The sequence below is a fragment of the Mustelus asterias genome, chromosome 2 (assembly GCF_964213995.1).
Source record: "Mustelus asterias chromosome 2, sMusAst1.hap1.1, whole genome shotgun sequence".
NCBI classification, from domain to species: domain Eukaryota; kingdom Metazoa; phylum Chordata; class Chondrichthyes; order Carcharhiniformes; family Triakidae; genus Mustelus; species Mustelus asterias.
This window is the reverse complement of record NC_135802.1, coordinates 60,919,713-60,937,461: the sequence shown is the minus strand read 5'-3', so window position 1 is coordinate 60,937,461 and position 17,749 is coordinate 60,919,713. Positions and strand designations below refer to the sequence as shown.

The 17,749-nt window shown below is 41.7% G+C and overlaps 1 protein-coding gene across 6 annotated transcripts in view; it reads right to left on the bottom strand.

Annotated features, from left to right (window-relative positions):
* LOC144508221 (serine/threonine-protein phosphatase 6 regulatory ankyrin repeat subunit A-like) overlaps nucleotides 1–17,749 on the bottom strand; it is a 219,696-nt gene that overhangs the window by 50,284 nt on the left and 151,663 nt on the right. For all 6 annotated transcript variants that reach the window (XM_078236052.1, XM_078236060.1, XM_078236075.1 and 3 more), the window contains 4 exons: nucleotides 17,367–17,449; nucleotides 15,558–15,621; nucleotides 6,133–6,201; nucleotides 131–271 (listed from right to left, as the gene is read on the bottom strand). In XM_078236052.1, coding sequence (XP_078092178.1) covers nucleotides 131–271; nucleotides 6,133–6,201; nucleotides 15,558–15,621; nucleotides 17,367–17,449 — 357 coding nt within the window. The remainder of the gene's footprint in view (nucleotides 1–130; nucleotides 272–6,132; nucleotides 6,202–15,557; nucleotides 15,622–17,366; nucleotides 17,450–17,749) is intronic.

The window sequence follows — 17,749 nt, the reverse complement described above, 5'->3', positions numbered from 1 at the left end:
CATTGGTTCATTTAATTTAAAGGGGAGAAGGTGACTAGCTGTAGCCTTGAGAAAGAAACAATGCACAAATAAAGATTAATCAATAGTGAGCTTTGTCAATGCCAGTTTCCAACCAGCCTGCATTACTTACTTTCCGTCTGTGTCTGATGCTGCTGCATAGTGAAGCGGTGTGCAACCTCTTTCATCAAGGTCATTTACACTGGCCCCAGATCCCACAAGAGCAAACAGGCACTGGTAGTTGCAGTTGGCAGCAGCATAATGCAGTGAGGTCCTTACAAGAATAGACAGAAAAAAAGTTCAGTAAATACCCTTCTGATTTTTTTAAGCCACATCATGAAAAGGTTCTTTTAACCATCTTGCCCTTTCATATTTTTCTTCTTTCCCCTTTTCATGAAGACAGTGATTTGTTTGGGATATGGTTGCACAAGCACCGCCAATCATAAATTGCCTTATCCACATAGTAATTTTATGTGCAACAGCCTAGATGCCATCAATTGAGCTCAATCCTATCCTCATTTATAGACATTTTCCAAGAGGTTTGAGATACCAATTGAGACCAGTTAACCCAGCTATCTCTGCTGGCTACTAGTATTCATGACTCAGTGTCACGCTAGGTATTTACTAATAGGAACATTATAATGCTTAGTCCATCCAGCTTTCCCTTTAAATAATGAACAAATAGTCCTATATCCTCATCACCAAATGGAATTAAGTCTGTCCTTAAATCCTACCTCAGCTGTCCATGCTAACAATCTGTTCCATTACTGCACTCACCTCATACCTAAACAAAGGCACCCAAGTTTCATTTTGAACTATGTCATGGATCCTCAAAGCTAGATTAGAATATTTTTCACAGATCTAACTTCCCCGTACCTATAAACTAAATCTTAACTTCTCCCCGATCCTCGTTTTCTTGAGAGTAAATAACATTGAGTGAATGAAATGAAATTAGTTTTCTCTAACCAAATGATCACACAATCAATAATTTTTTTCTCCATGAACGGCATAAAAGCAGCTACAGAGAACATGATTAAAATATATCAAATGTAAGAAATAAAAGAAATAACTTCAAATAAATAGTCTAAAAACATCTGCATATGGGAGAGATAAGTCAAAAATCTCATTTATTTTAACAAATTATCTCTGATATCCTTTTCTTCCAATGGGTTTTCCTCAGATTAATAAAATGAGGAAAAATTAAACATTAACTTATGATTACAATTCTTTGTTGATGGAACACTGACAGATGCATTCTGATCAAGGACCAGTATATTGGTTAAATGCAATTTTAAAAAATATGCATACACCACACCAGGGAATGAAAAATGACTTGCAAAGTATATGTCATTTGGTCTTCCACTATTTTGCTGTTTGGTTGTTAGGTCTCCTTCTTAGTTCCCACTCCACCCATCCTTCCAATCGCTGCCATTTTCTTGCTCCAAGTCCCTGAACTTCAATGAGAGTCTGCCAGGCTTGGGGACAGGGCAAGAGTACTAGTGGTCTGACTCCTTGGACAAGGAAAGTAGGAGGTTAGAGCTTGGGATTGCAGCTGAAGAAGAATGTTTGAATAACGAACTATGCCAGGAAACAGCTAAAGTGAAGTACAGAGCAAAGATGGCCCACTGCAGTCAGGTGGAAGAAGAGCAGAAAGAGTTGCAGTATAAGAACAGATGCTTCACTGGGGTAATAAATCTAGTGAGTCTCGACCCCCATGCATGACATATTATTAACATAATAGAGAACGTGAGTCGTGTATTTCTCATACCTTACTCAAATCACAAGACAATACTTTAATCAAATCACTAGACAAGGCCTCAAATTGGTGAAGTAGATGACGAGGGGAGCACCATAACTTTTTTTAAAGAGTAATTAGGATTCATGCCAGCAGGAATCTCAGTTTATTTGAAAATTAAAGGAAACATCAAAATCAAGCATACACATCACAATTAGAAAAATGAGGTTTCAAAGAGAACTGCATTCATAGGGAAGAGGAAGGCTTATAAGCTAAAGCTTTTCCTCATTTGTTCAACCTCTCTATATTTATGGCAAAATCATACAGAAAAACAGAAGTGGGGTTCTTAATAAATTATGCTAGCTTAAAGTAGAACAAGAAAATATTTGGGCTGGTAACTGGGAATCATCCTGTTCTTAAAGCAACAGAAATGACAATATGATTGAAGACAGTAATTTTCTTCCTCTTTGCCAACATAAATCTGGACAATAAATCTGACATGCATGTGTGCAATCTTAAGTAACTCGTACACAGCAACCTAAATATTGCATTTAATGTGCTTCATTTTGTTAATATCTTTCATAAAACAGCTCCAGAATATTCCTTCTGACAAGATATGGAAATATGACTTCTTGCTACGTAGAGGTGGAACTTGGTTTTAAGATAAAAACTTGCACTTGTTAAACATCTTTCATGACCTCAGGTTGATCCAAAGCTCTTCATTGATTTTTGAAGCTACTGTTGCAACGTACATAATGCAGCAGCAAATTTGCACAAGGTCTCACAAGGACAACAACTTATATTTGTATGGCTAAGGCTACTGGAGAGACTTTAAACTAGAAAGGTTGGGGGGAGGGAATCGAAATGAGGGGACTGAGAGCGAGGAGGTTAGCTCGCAAATAGATAAGGAATGTAGACAGGGTAAGAGGGAGGTTAGACGAGTGATGGAGAAGGGAAGTGCTCAGGCTGAAGGTCTGAGATGTGTCTATTTTAATGCCAGGAGTGTAGTGAATAAAGTGGATGAGCTTAGAGCGTGGATTGCTGCTTCGAATTGTGATGTGGTGGCCATTACGGAGACTTGGATGTCTCAGGGACAGGACTGGGTGCTTCAGGTGCCGGGTTTTAGATGTTTCAGGAAGGACAGGGAGGGAGGCAAGAGAGGGGGGGGGGGGGGGGGGGAGTGGCACTGTTGATCAGGGATAGTGTCACGGCTGTAGAGAAGGTGGACGCCGTGGAGGGATTGACTACGGAGTCTCTGTGGGTGGAGGTTAGGAACAGGAAGGGGTCGGTAACTTTGCTGGGTGTTTTCTATAGGCCGCCCAATAGTAACAGAGATGTTGAGGAGCAGATGGGGAAACAGATCCTGGAGAGATGTAGGAATAACAGAGTTGTCGTGATGGGAGATTTTAATTTCCCAAACATAGATTGGAATATCCTTAGGGCTAGGGGTTTGGATGGAGAGGAGTTTGTTAGGTGTGTCCAGGAGAGTTTCCTGACACAGTATGTGGATAAGCCTACTAGAGGAGAGGCTGTACTTGATCTGGTGCTGGCTAATGAACCTGGACAGGTGGAGGATCTCTCGGTGGGTGAGCATCTTGGGGATAGCGATCATAATTCTATCTCCTTCACGATAGCATTGGAAAGAGATAGGATCAGGCAGGCTAGGAAAGTGTTTCTCTGGAGTAAAGGGAAATACAGTGTCATCAGGGAGGAAATTAGACGGGTAAATTGGAAGGAGGCATTCTTGGGGAAAAGTACCGAAGGAAAGTGGAGGATTTTCAAGGAATGTTTGTCTGGAGCTCTGCATGACAACATTCCGATGAGACAGGGGGGTGTTGGTAGGGTACGGGAACCGTGGTGCACGAAGGTTGTGATGAACCTGGTGAATAAGAAAAGAGAGGCGTACAGAAGGTTCAGAGAGCTAGGAGGTGTTAAGGATTTAGAGGAGTATACGGGATGTAGGAAGGAGCTTAAGAAGGAAATTAGGAGAGCGAGAAGGGGTCATGAGAAGACCTTGGCGGGTAAGATTAAGGAGAATCCCAAGGCTTTCTACAAATATGTCAAGAGTAAAAGGATGAGATGTGAAGGCATAGGACCCTTAAAAGGTGAAGGGGGAAAAGTTTGTGCGGAACCGTTAGAAATGGCGGAGATGCTTAATGAATACTTTACCTCGGTATTCACGGTGGAAAGGGATCTGGGTGGTTGTACTGCTGGTTTGCGGTGGACAGAAAGGATCGAGCATGTGGACATAAAGAAAGAGGATGTGTTGGAACTATTGAATGGCATCAAGGTTGGTAAGTCGCCGGGACCGGATGGGATGTACCCCAGGTTACTGTGGGAGGCAAGGGAGGAGATTGCGGAGCCTTTGGCGATGATCTTTGCATCGTCGATGGAGACGGGAGAGGTTCCGGAGGATTGGAGGATTGCAGATGTGGTCCCTATATTCAAGAAAGGGAACAGGGACAGCCCGGGAAATTACCGACCGGTGAGTCTAACCTCAGTGGTTGGTAAGTTGATGGAGAGGATCCTGAGAGACAGGATTTATGATCATCTAGAGAAGTTTAGTATGATCAAAAGTAGTCAGCACGGCTTTGTCAAGGGCAGGTCGTGCCTTACGAGCCTGGTTGAGTTCTTTGAAAATGTGACCAAACACATTGACGAAGGAAGAGCGGTGGATGTGGTCTATATGGACTTCAGCAAGGCGTTCGATAAGGTCCCCCATGCAAGACTTCTTGAGAAAGTGAGAGGGCATGGGATCCAAGGGGCTGTTGCTTTGTGGATCCAGAACTGGCTTGCCTGCAGAAGGCAGAGAGTGGCTGTGGAGGGGTCTTTCTCTGCATGGAGGTCAGTGACCAGTGGAGTGCCCCAGGGATCTGTTCTGGGACCCTTGCTGTTTGTCATTTTCATAAATGACCTGGATGAGGAAGTGGAGGGATGGGTTGGTAAGTTTGCTGACGACACCAAGGTAGGTGGTGTTGTGGATAGTTTGGAGGGATGTCAGAAGTTGCAGCGAGACATAGATAGAATGCAAGACTGGGCGGAGAAGTGGCAGATGGACTTCAACCCGGATAAATGTGTAGTGATCCATTTTGGCAGATCCAATGGGATGAAGCAGCAGTATAATATGAAGGGTACCATTCTTAGCAGTGTAGAGGATCAGAAGGACCTTGGGGTCCGGGTCCATAGGACTCTTAAATCGGCCTCGCAGGTGGAGGATGCGGTCAAGAAGGCGTACGGCGTACTAGCCTTCATTAATCGAGGGATTGAGTTTAGGAGTCGGGAGATAATGCTGCAGCTTTATAGGACCCTGGTTAGACCCCACTTGGAGTACTGCGCGCAGTTCTGGTCACCTCATTACAGGAAAGATGTTGAAGCCATTGAAAGGGTGCAGAGGAGATTTACAAGGATGTTGCCTGGATTGGGGGGCATGCCTTATGAGGATAGGTTGAGGGAGCTTGGTCTCTTCTCCCTGGAGAGACGAAGGATGAGAGGTGACCTGATAGAGGTTTACAAGATGTTGAGAGGTCTGGATAGGGTAGACTCTCAGAGGCTATTTCCAAGGGCTGAAATGGTTGCTACGAGAGGACACAGGTTTAAGGTGCTGGGGGGTAGGTACAGAGGAGATGTCAGGGGTAAGTTTTTCACTCAGAGGGTGGTGGGTGAGTGGAATCGGCTGACGTCGGTGGTGGTGGAGGCAAACTCGTTGGGGTCTTTTAAGAGACTTCTGGATGAGTACATGGGATTTAATGGGATTGAGGGCTATAGATAGGCCTAGAGGTAGGGATATGATCAGCGCAACTTGTGGGCCGAAGGGCCTGTTTGTGCTGTGGCGTTCTATGTTCTATGTTCTATATAGCAACTTTAACAGGATGCAACTTCAAGGCACTTGAGCTTCCTAAAGCAAAATTAAGACACCAAGCCACAATGAAATAAATGTCAAAGTGATCTGTTTTTAATGATTTTAGCTGACCGGGACAAAAGGAGAAACTCCTTTTCTTTGCATGCTGCCATGGGATCTCTCACATCTACCCAAGAGGAAAAACTGAGCCCCGATGTGCTTCCAGGAGGAACACAGGGACAGGCACATGCACGCCATTAAGATGATAAGAAAAGACGAAGCAAAACAGCAGTGGCAATAGCGTCTGCAAGTCCCATGCTAGCAGCAACCTGCGTTCAGAACTTGCAAAGGAAAAAGAATCAAAAAACAAACTGGTATGAGGAAATATGTGCCTAAACTAAGGAAGGACAGAGACCCAACAGGAAATTAGGTAAAACTTCATAAGTATGCTTGGAATGAGCATCACCTTTAACATAATCTTGGAAAAATTCCTTGATATGAATTCCGAGTTTCACTCTTAACAGCAAATTGAATTATTCTAGAAATCAGCTTCATTTCTTACCGTCCAAATTTATCCTTTTTGTTGAAATCAGCTCCACTGTTAAGCAACAGGTTGAGACATTCCAGATTTCTAAAAAAAATTGTAAATCAAAGTAAAACTATCAAACAATACTGCAATTCATCTACAGCATGGATAGTATTTTATACACTCTAATCACAAACTGCCATCGCTAATTAGTATTTCAACAGTTTCTCAGATAATGTCATAATACTATTTTGTTTTGAAATGCCCCTTTCTTTCCCTGATGGGAGTGCAGTTCTGTGGGCTTAGATTTGCAAATGATACCAAAAAACAAATACCATTAATTATTTAGAAGATCTAAAAATATATTTATTAGATCAGGGATGATCTAAATGTTGGCGAATGGAGCCAGTGTTGTTCAATACAAATATGATGCATTTTGAATTGAAAAACTTGCAATAATTATGCTCTATTCGAAATGAAAGTACCTTCAATGTTATGGAGAGGGATTTTAGAACACATGCACACAAGTCAATTAATATCAGAACACCAGGTTGATAAGGCTTAAAACAAATATATTCCATATCTCCTTTTATCACAAGGAGATATAGAATATAGAACCAAGAGATAATGATAAGCCTATGTAGAACTGTAATAACTCCTCAATTATAATATTGTTTGCAGTATTGGGCTCCATACTATGGAAGAATATTAAGACTTCAGTGACATTAACTTTAATGCTATCTGATATCAGGAAATACAAATACGAAGTAAGACTATAGAAATTTGGCCATTTGTCATTAGAGCAATGACAGAGTGATATAGCAATGTGTGTAAAATTAAGGAAGTAATATACATACAAATATGCAAACAAGGAACAGAAGTATGCCATTCAGCCCCTTGAGCCTGCACTGTCATTTAACATGATCATGACTGATTTGATAATAACCTCAAATATGCATCCTGCCTACTCCCTATAACCTATCACCCTCTTGCTCACCAAGAATCTATCCATCTTTGCCTTAAAAATATTGGACTCTGCTTCTACCACCTTCTCAGGAAGAGACTTCCAAAGACCCTCAAACCTTAAGTGAAAAAATTCTGCTTCATCGCTGCCTAGTTCTAGATTCTCCCACAAGAGGAAACATCCTCACCATGCCCACTCCATCAAGGCCTCTCAGGAGCTTATACGTTTCAACCAAGTCGCCTCTTACTCTTCTAAACTCCAGCCTAACCAGTCAAACCTTTCCTCATTAGACATCCCACCTATTCCAGATACTGATCTGGTAAACCTTCTCTGAACTGCCTCCAACGCATTTACATCCTTCCTTAATAAGGTGACCAATACTGTACACAGTATTCCAAATGTGATCTCACCAGCACCCTGTACAACAAACTATCCTCCCTACTTTTGTATTCAACATCCCTCGCAATAAATAAGATTCTATTAGCTTTCCGAATTACTTGATGTACCTGCACTCTAACATTTCATGATTCATGCACTGCTGATACCAGAACGCTCTGCACCTCAGAGCTCCGCTATCTCTCACCATTTCGATAATATGCTTTTTATTTTTCCTGCCAAATTGGACCATTGCACATTTTCCCACATTTTCCATTTGCCAGATTTTTTGCCCACTCACTTAACTTATAGATATCTTTTTGTAGCCTCCTTCACAACTTACTTTCCTACCTATCTTTGTCTAATCAGTACTTTTGGTAACCATCCCTTCATCCAGGTCACAGGGGCACAGGTTGAAGGTGAGAGGGGGGACGTTTAAGGGAATTGTGTGGGGGAAGTGTTTCACGGAGAGAATGGTGGGTGCCTGGAACAGCGCACCAAAGGGGGTGGTGGAAGCAGGCACATTGGCAACATTTAAGAGGCATCTGGATGGGTACATGAGTAAGGAGGGAAGAGAGGGATATGGACAGAGTAAGGGCAGAAGGATATTTTTGTAGTTTAGTTAGAGCATTATGATCAGCATGGGCTTGGAGGGCCGAAGGGCCTGTTCCTGAGCTGTACTTTTCTTTGTTATTTCTTTATTCTAAATGTAAACATTGGTTAAATGTGCAGGATGAAAGTCAAGAGACAAGAACTGTGGATTGACAAAATTAGGTAAAAATGTGAATGGCTAGAAAGTGCAGTGTATGTTTTTACAGTGCATTCGAAAGGCGTTGTGATACCAGGAAAAGATCTCGGACTTGTGGACAGGACTCTGATCACATGTGGGAAAGGCCATGCAGCAGCAGCCCACAAAGCGAGGAGGGTGAATCCAGGTTGTAGCTTGACCAGAAAAGAACTACAGAACAAACAGGGAATGTCAGTTGAAACAGGATCTGGACGGGTACATGAATAGGGAGGGAATAGAGGGTTACAGTCCGAGTAAGGGCAGAAGGTTTTTTTTTAAAGTTTAATTATGACATCATGTTCGGCATGGGCTTGGAGGGCCGAAGGGCCTGTTCCTGTGCCGTACTTTTATTTGATGTGGAGATGCGGCACGGTAGCACAGTGGTTAGCACTGCTGCTTCACAGCTCCAGGGTCCCGGGTTCGATTCCCGGCTCGGGTCACTGTCTGTGTGGAGTTTGCACATTCTCCTCGTGTCTGCGTGGGTTTCCTCCGGGTGCTCCGGTTTCCTCCCACAGTCCAAAGATGTGCGGGTTAGGTTGATTGGCCAGGTTAAAAATTGCCCCTTAGAGTCCTGAGATGCGTAGGTTAGTGGGATTAGCGGGTAAATATGTGGGGGTAGGGCCTGGGTGGGATTGTGGTCGGTGCAGACTTGATGGGCCGAATGGCCTCCTTCTGCACTGTAGGGTTTCTATGATTCTATGCCGGTGTTGGACTGGGGTGGACAAGGTGAGAGGTCACATGACACCAGGTTATAGTCCAACAGGTTTATTTGAAATCACAAGCTTTTGGAGCACTGTTCCTTCGTCAGGTGAAGTGGATAGAGGCACGCAGACACAGAATATATAGACGGACTGACAATAGCCTGACATTCGTAGATAATCAAGAGTGTCAATGGATAAGTACAGACAGTGTAGTGCAGTGTAGGCCTCTGTGCTTTTCCTTGTTCTTGTCTTTTGTTCTAAAATGTAAACTGTTGAGGTCCCAGCACTCATCCTTGTGGCACATCACTCATTACATCTTGCCAACCTCAAAAAGACACATTTATGTCTATTCTCTGCCTCCTGTTAACCAGCCAATCTTCTATTGATGCCAATATGTTACCCTCTATAACATGAGCTTATATTTTCTGCAATAGCCTCTGATGTACCATTTTATCAAATAACTTCTGGAAATCTAAGTACAGCATATCCATAGTTCCCGTTTATCCACAGCACATGTTACTTTCACAAAGAACTCCAATAAGTTGGTTAAACATGATTTCCCTTTCACAAAACTATGTTGCCTCTACCTAATTATCTTGAACTTATCCAACAGCCCTGCTATAACGTATTCAATACTAGCTTCTAACATTTTTCCTATGTCAGATGTTAAGGGAAGTGGCCTATAGTTTCCCGCTTTCTGTCTCCTTCCCTTTTTGAATAAAGGAGTTAAATTTGTTACCTTCCAATCTAATGGCACCTTCCTCGAATCTACGGCGTTTTCAAAAAATAAAATCAATGCATAAACTATCTCACTAGCCACCTCTTTTAAGACCTTAGGATGAAGTCTATCAGGTCCCGAGCTCTCGTTAGCCCGCATCTCCAACAATTTACTCAATACCACTTAGTTGGTTATTTCCTTCCATCTACTTCTTGGTTTATAGCTGCTTCTGGGATGTTACTTGCATCCTTTATAGTGAAGACTGATGCAAAATACCTGTTCTCCAGACTTATAGACTGGGATTCCTTTAGTGCCGGTGCTTAGAAAGAGCAGAGTTTGTTCAGTGTGTCCAAGAGTGCTTCTCGAGATAATTTGTAGATGGTCCAACTCGGGAAGGGGCTATCTTTGACCTGGTTCTGGGAAACGAGCCTGGACAAGTGACTGATGACTCAGTGGGGGACCATCTGGGAACAGGGATCACATTTCTATAAGTTTCAAGATACTTGTAGAAAAGGATAGAAGTAGTCCCAGAGTGAAAGTACTAAACTAGGGGGAGGCTAACTATGACAGTATTAGGCAGGAGCTAGGGAATGTAGACTGGAGTGGCTGTTTGAGGATAAATCCACATCCGATATGTGGGAGTCTTTTAAAAGTCAGTTGTTAACAATTCAGGACAAGTATGTTCCTGTAAAAATTAAGGATAAAGATGGCAAGATTCGGGAACCCTGGACGACAAGAGAAATTGTGAGCTTAGTGAAAGAGGAGGCATAGATAAATTTCAGGAAATTGAAAACGGATAAGGCTCTTGAGGAATACAAAGACAGCAGGAAAGAGCTTAAACAGGGACTTAGGGGGGCAAAAAGGACCATGAAATGTCCTTGGCAGGCAGGATTAAGGAGAATCCCAAGGCTTTTTATGTATATATAAGGAGGAAGAGGGGAGCTAAGTAAAGGGTAGGTCCACTCAAGGACAGTGGAGGGAATTTGTTGGCATAAATGGGTCTTTTTCTGATTGGCAGTCAGTGACTAGTGGGGTTCTGCAGGGATCTGTGCTAAGACCCCAATGGTTCACATTATATATTAATGATTTGGATGAGGGAACTGAATGTATTATCTCCAAATCTGCAGATGATACAAATTTGGGTCAATTACTTGGGGGTATAGGTTGAAAGTGAGACAGGGAAAGTTTAAAAGAGATGCAAGGGGAAAGTTTAAAAGAGATGCAAGGGGAAAGTTTTTCACACAGAGGGTGGTGAATGCCTGGAACACGCTGCAGAAGGAGGTGATGGAAGCAGATTCTATAACAACATTTGGATCGATACATGAATAAGGAGGGAATCGAGGAATAGGAGGGTGAGCTGTGAGGAGGATGCAGAGATACCTCAGCGTGATTTGAACAGGCTGAGCGTGTGGGCATTTGCATGGCAGATGCAGTATAATTGTGGATGAATGTGAGGTTATCTACTTTGGTAGCAATAATAGGAAGACAGATTACTACCTAATTGGGTGTAAATTGAGAGAGGTACTCAACCTCATGAGACCTTGGTTTTCCTCATGCATCAGTTGCTGAAAGCAAGCACCAGGTACAGCAGGCAGTAAAGAAGGCAAATGGTATGTTGGCCTTCATAGCGAGAGGATTTGAGTATAAGGATAAGGATGTTTTGCTGCAATTGTATAGGGCATTGGTGAGGTCACACCTGGAGTAGTGTGTGCAGTTTTGGTGTCCTTATTTGAGGAAGGATGTCCTTGCTATAGAGAGGGTACAGTGAAGGTTTACCAGGCTGATTCCTGGGATGGCAGGTCTGTCATATGAGGAGGGTACAAGTCGGTTACGATTATATTCACTGGAGTTTAGAAGAGTGAGAGAGGATCTCAGAAATTTATAAAATTCTAACCGGGTTAGACAGGGTAGATTCAGAAAGTATGTTCCCAATGGTGGGGAAGTGCAGAACTAGAGGTCATAGTTTGAGGATAAAGGGATAAGCCTTTTAGAACTGAGGTGAGGAGAAATTTCTTCATCCAGAGGGTGGTGAATGTTTGGAATTCACTACCACAGAATGTAGTTGAGGCCAAAACATTGTCTGATTTCAAAAATAAATTAGATGTAGCTCTTGGGGCTAAAGGGATCAAGGGATATGGGAGGAAGGGGGTGGGGGAAGTGGGGGGGAGATTAGGAGTTTGAATTCGATGATCAGCCATGATCAAAATGAATGATGGAGCAGGCTTGAAGGGCCGAATGGCTTACTCCTGCTTCTAGTTTCTGTCCAATCTTCTGACCTGCCACCTATCTTTGCATAATTATATGCTTTTGCTTTGTAAATCTGATACTATCCTTAAACCTCCTAGTTAAACCTGGATGAAGGGTCCGTCCCTTGGACATTTTCTTACTCGTTGGAATGCATCTATTCTGTGCATTCTGAAATATCCCCTTAAAATCTTTGCCCCTGCATCTCCGTTGACCTACCCCATAACATAGTTCGTCAATTCACTTCAGTAGTTCAGCTTTTATGCCCTCGTAATTGCCCGTATTTAAGTTTAAAAACGTAGGACGGAATTTTTCTGTTCCACCTGCCATGGAAATCAGTGGGCGAGGTGCGGACCATGGAAAGGTCCATTGACCACAGGCAGAATTTTACAGCTTCAGAACGAGTGAGGCTGTGAAATTCCGCCCGTCTCAGATCCATTCCTCTCTCCCTCAAACTGAATTTAAAATTAAATCATATTATGGTCGCTGCTACCTTCACTATGAGATCCTTAATTATTCCATCTTGTTGCCCAAAATAAATTAAGGATAGTATTAGATCCAAAGAGGAGTCATATAAAGTTGCTAGGAAATGTTGAGGGTTCCCACCTCTACCACCTCTTCAGACAGAGTTCCAGATTCCCATCACCCTCTTCGCCACATATCCTATAAGCCTCCTGCCCTATAACTTAAATCTATGCCCCCTAGTAATTGACCCTTCTGCTCAGGGTAAAATTTCCTTCCAATCCACCCTATCTATGCCCCTCATAATTTTATACACCTCAATCAGATCCCCCCTCAGCCTTCTCTGCTCCAAGGAAAACAACCCCAGCCTATCCAGTCTCTCTTGATAGCTGAAACGCTCCAATCCAGGTCAACATTCTGGTGAATCTCCTCTGCACCCTCTCTATTGCAATCACTTCCTTCCTATAGTGTGGTGACCAGAACTGTACACAGAACTCCAGCTATGGCCGAGCCAACATTTTATACAGCTCCATCATAACCTCCCTGTTCTTGTATTCAATGCCTTATTATTTAAAAAATAGTGCTGGAGAATTTAACTGATAAGTCCCCAGGACCTGATAATCTATATCTCAGGGCACCAGCTATAGTGGAGGTGGCCAGGGAAATAGTGGATGCATTAGCTGTCATCTTCTACAATTCTGTAGATTCTGGAACAGTCCCGGCAGATTGGAGGGTGGCAAATGTAACTCCAATATTTAAAAAAGGGAGTGAGGAGAAAACAGGGAATTAAAGACCGGTTAGTAGCAAGGAAAATGCTCGGGTCTCTTATAAAGGATGCAATAACAAGACACTTAGAAAATATCAACGGGATTAGACCAAGTCAAAGTGGATTTATGAAAGGGAAATCATGTTTGACAAATCTACTGGAGTTTTTTGAGGACGTAACCAGTGGAATAGGCAAGAGTGAACCAGTGGGGGATGTAGTATATTTGGATTTTCAGAAAGCTTTTGATAAAGTCCTACATAAGAGGTTAGTGTGCAAAATTAAAGCACATGGGACTGGGGGTAATATATTGGCATGGATTGACAGACAACAGTAAATGGGTCTTTTTCAAAGTGTTAAGCAGTGACTAGTGGGGTCCTGCGGGGATCAGTGCATTCGCAATATACATCAATGATTTGGGTGAAGGAATCAAAAGTAAGTTTGCTGATGACACAAAACTAAGTGAGAATGTGAGTAGGATGTTAAGAGGCTTCAAGATGATTGAGACAACTTGACTGAATGGACAAATGCATGGCAGTATTACATGGATAATTGTAAAGTTATCCACTTCCGATGGAGAAACAGAATAGCAGAGTACTATTTAAATGGTGATAGATTGAGAAATGTTGACGTACAAAGATAGCTGGTGTCTTGAAAGCAAGCATGCAGGTACAGCAAGCAGTTAGGAAGGCAGATGGTATGTTGGCCTTCATTGCAGGAGGACTTGAGTACAGGAGCAAGACTTACTGCATCCGTACAGGCTGTTGGTAAGACCACATCTGGAATAGTGTGTGCAGTTTTGGTCTCCTCATCTAAGAAAATATGTACTTGCCTTAGAGGGGATGAATGGGGATCTAACTGAAATGCATAGAATTCTGACAGGGCTGGACAGATTGGATGCAGAGATGTTGTTTCCTCTGGCTGGGATTGGGGGGGGTGGGGGGACAATTCTAGAACAAGGGATCACAGTCTCAGAATACAGGGTAGGCCATTTAGGGCACGGATGAGGAAAAACATCTTCAATGAGAGATGGTGAACCTGTGGAATTACCATACAAGTCTGTGGAGACCAAGTCACTGAATATATTTAAGAAAAAAATAGATTGAATTCTAGGTTCTAAAAGTGTCAAGGGGTATGGGGAGAGTGCAGGAGTATGGCATTGAGATAGAGGATCAACCATGATTATATTGAATGGTGGAGCAAGTTCGAAGGGCTGAATGGCCTACTAATGCTCCTATTTTCTATGCAACACTTCATTCACCAAATGCATTGGCTTTAAAACAGTTCATTGGAAAAAACTGAATTAAACACCAAAAGCTGATGGACACATCAGACAGCGTATTACCTCAGATAGAAATTCTTGTACTGTTCTTATAGTTTTCTGGTGGTGTCCAGAACTTTTTATGCAATCTTCAATGAGGAATAAAGTGAATGAGTAAAGAATTCATTAGGATGATTCAGTATGCATTGGATTATTAAAAGACACTGACACTATTTTAGAGATGTGGAGTTGTGCTGATTGGTTGTTTAACGTTGTGCATCAGTGGTGGGCCATGTGGCTGCTGGTACTGGGTCACTAACAAGAGTGCATTATACCAGCCACTGCTTATAATGGGAAAATAGTATTTGCATGAACCTGCCTGCTGTAAGAGGCAGAAACTGTATGTATTTACATGGAAGTAAACAGTGACATGGACTGGCTGCGCTAAATGTCCTGATTCCTTGATATCATTTTGCTAAATGGCAATTATCCATGATTAAGTTAGGACAGGGTGTTTCCCAAGACAAGAACTGCTGAGGAGTGGGAACCATGTCCAATTTCTTTTTGGACTAGCGCCAAATGTAACAACTTATTTTTGTCCTAGCTAAAATCAGCTTATAGAACAGAGAATTGGAATAAAAAAGGATAACTTGGGACATTTATGCATGATGTAATAAACCACAGAGCGTTTGAGGGAACCACTCTAAATATCTTGAAAAGGATATTCGTGGAATGTCACTGAAATCTCCAGAATTCATTTAAATGCCTTCAAAACATTAGCAATTTTAAAGCACAAGATAATTTGTTAAGGTCATCAAGTTTAATCTAAACATTATCTTTAATAAACTAAAATAAATTTTGATATTCGAATACCTTGTAAATAAGACTGTGTGCAAGTGTGAACTCATAATATGGCAGCAAAGTTATTTGACTGGAAGAAGAGTAAAGCAATGCATTGCAAGAAGCCTTAATGAAGACTTTCCTGATCAAGGTCATGCTTGATAGCAGCACTTCCATTTGCATTCATGTTTTAATTAGCCCATCTCCCACGAAGATAATGGTGTTTGCTACTTGTATGTTCCAACCGCTGCTCCATGAGCCATAGGGATATAATTATGACTGCGACAGTGCTGTTGATGGCTCAGTGCTATTTACTCAAAAAAAAAGCAGAAAGATCATTACTCACCCTCCAGCAGCAGCCGCATGAAGACAGGTCCTGCCAAATTCATCTGGGGTGTCTATATCAAAGCCTGTAAAATGAATAAGCTCTTTGTAAAACTATAAAAGGAACATTCATCCCTTCTGCCAATCTATCAGCAGAACTTTTATAGCTGATCTGGTACTAAGCAGAGTTTTATTTAGCATACACAATATAGCAACAATTTTCAAAAATTGAAAGCAACTTTTCAACGTTGCTAACAAAAAACAGAAAATTAAATGCATCGTGTTTAAAATAATCAACGTCCACACACTGACTGGTAGTCTGATATTCACTTAATATGATGTTACCTCATGGTACATAAGATACAGAACTTTTAATGGATGGGCATGAGATCAGGGCAGTGGTGTCAGAACTTGTCACACCTTTGGAAGGAAAATTACTTACATTAAGGTAATCAGTATGCAACAGCTGTCATAGTGACGAGGAAATTATTTTCAGGAAATTCCCAATTTATTCCAGTAAACTCTCAAGTTTCTACAGCCCAATAATGAGCTTGCAGCACACAAGGAATTCAGATTCATTAAACATTTGCAGGTTTACTACATACATCATTCAGACATACTCGGGCACTACTTTTTAGCATATTTATCTTTTATTTTATTCGGTCTTAATTTTATGTAGCAAACAAGGAAATGCATGTAATTTTGGGGAGTGGAAGTCTATGGGAGACGAATCTGGTAACAGGAACAGGTACAACACTTTTTAAATTAGTTCCTTGTTCCACATAATAAAAATGGTAATTTGATTATCCAGAAAGCAATTGTAAAGTGCTGAAGCAAGCATAATTGGGGATCCAATATTCAACTACAAACAAAATGTAGGGGTTGCAAGAGCATTGGAACTAACTTAAAAAGGTAATGAATACTGGTCATGTGTTAGAAATTTGTCTCAGTGTAAAATGAGCCTTATAGGAAAGAGCATTATCAGAAATGTGCAACATTGACTGCAATTGAGCTAAATATCACAGGCTGTGTTTTATGGGCTGCCGATGGCATATTGCTCATTTTACACCATCACCTGAGGAGGATTCCTACAGTTTTGGTCCTCTTATCTAAGGAATGACATACTGGCATTGAAGCAGTCCAAATGAGCTTCACTAGACTGAACCTGGGTATGGGAGGATTTTCCTAAGAGGAGAGGTTAAGTAGGTTGTGCCTGTACTCACTGGAGTTTAGAAGAATGAGAGGAGACCTTACTGAGAACAAAGAACAAAGAACATTACAGCACAGGAAACATGCCCTTCGGCCCTCCAAGCCTGTGCCGCAATGTAGGACATGTAGGATTCTCAGGGGACTTGACAGAGTAGATGCTGAGAGGTTGTTTCCCCTTGTAAGAAAGTCCAGGGCCAGAAGGCATAATTTCAGACTAAGTGGCCACCCATTTAAGACAAAAATGAGGAGGAACTTCTTCTCTCAGAAGGGTAGTAAATCTGTGGAATTCTTTACCGCAAAGGGCTGCAGAGGTTGGGTCGTTAAGTACACTCAAGGCTGAAAGACAGATTTTTAATCAGTAAGGGAATCAAGGGTTATGGGGATATGGCGGGAAAGTGGAGTTCAGGTTATCAGATCAGTCACATCTTATTGAATGGGAAGCAGACTCAATGGGCCTAAAGTCCTACTTCTGATCCTATGTCTTATGGTCACATTCGTGATTATCTTTGTTTTAACAATTAGTATTGGGGACTGAGAAGAAAGTCAGAGGAGGCTAAATGATGATTATGAAAGAGATCGAAGCACGAATTTGTAACGAAAGGTTTTACTTTATTACAAATACCTGAGGACAACAGCTTTCGACAGCAATCAGAAAAGCCACTTAAGGCTGCTAAATGTAGTGGAAACATTCCATGGATACCCCGGCTAGGAAGGAAAAGCAGAATTTTAAAAGCGTGAATTTATTCAAAATATCACATTATTCATAGAACCAACAACTGTTCTCCTTAAATAAAATCTTCACAATCCTTTTTGGCAGAAGTGGAATTAGTTGCAGCATTAAAAGTCGCCATTTAAAATATCAGATTTGATTGCATCACTAGTGTTGTAGGTTACTATACATTGATCGTTCTCTCAGCCCCATATTGTTCGCTAAAATTAGATTTGGGTAAATACAATTAAAGTGTAAGAAAACTATATGTACACTAATTAAAATACAATACACAT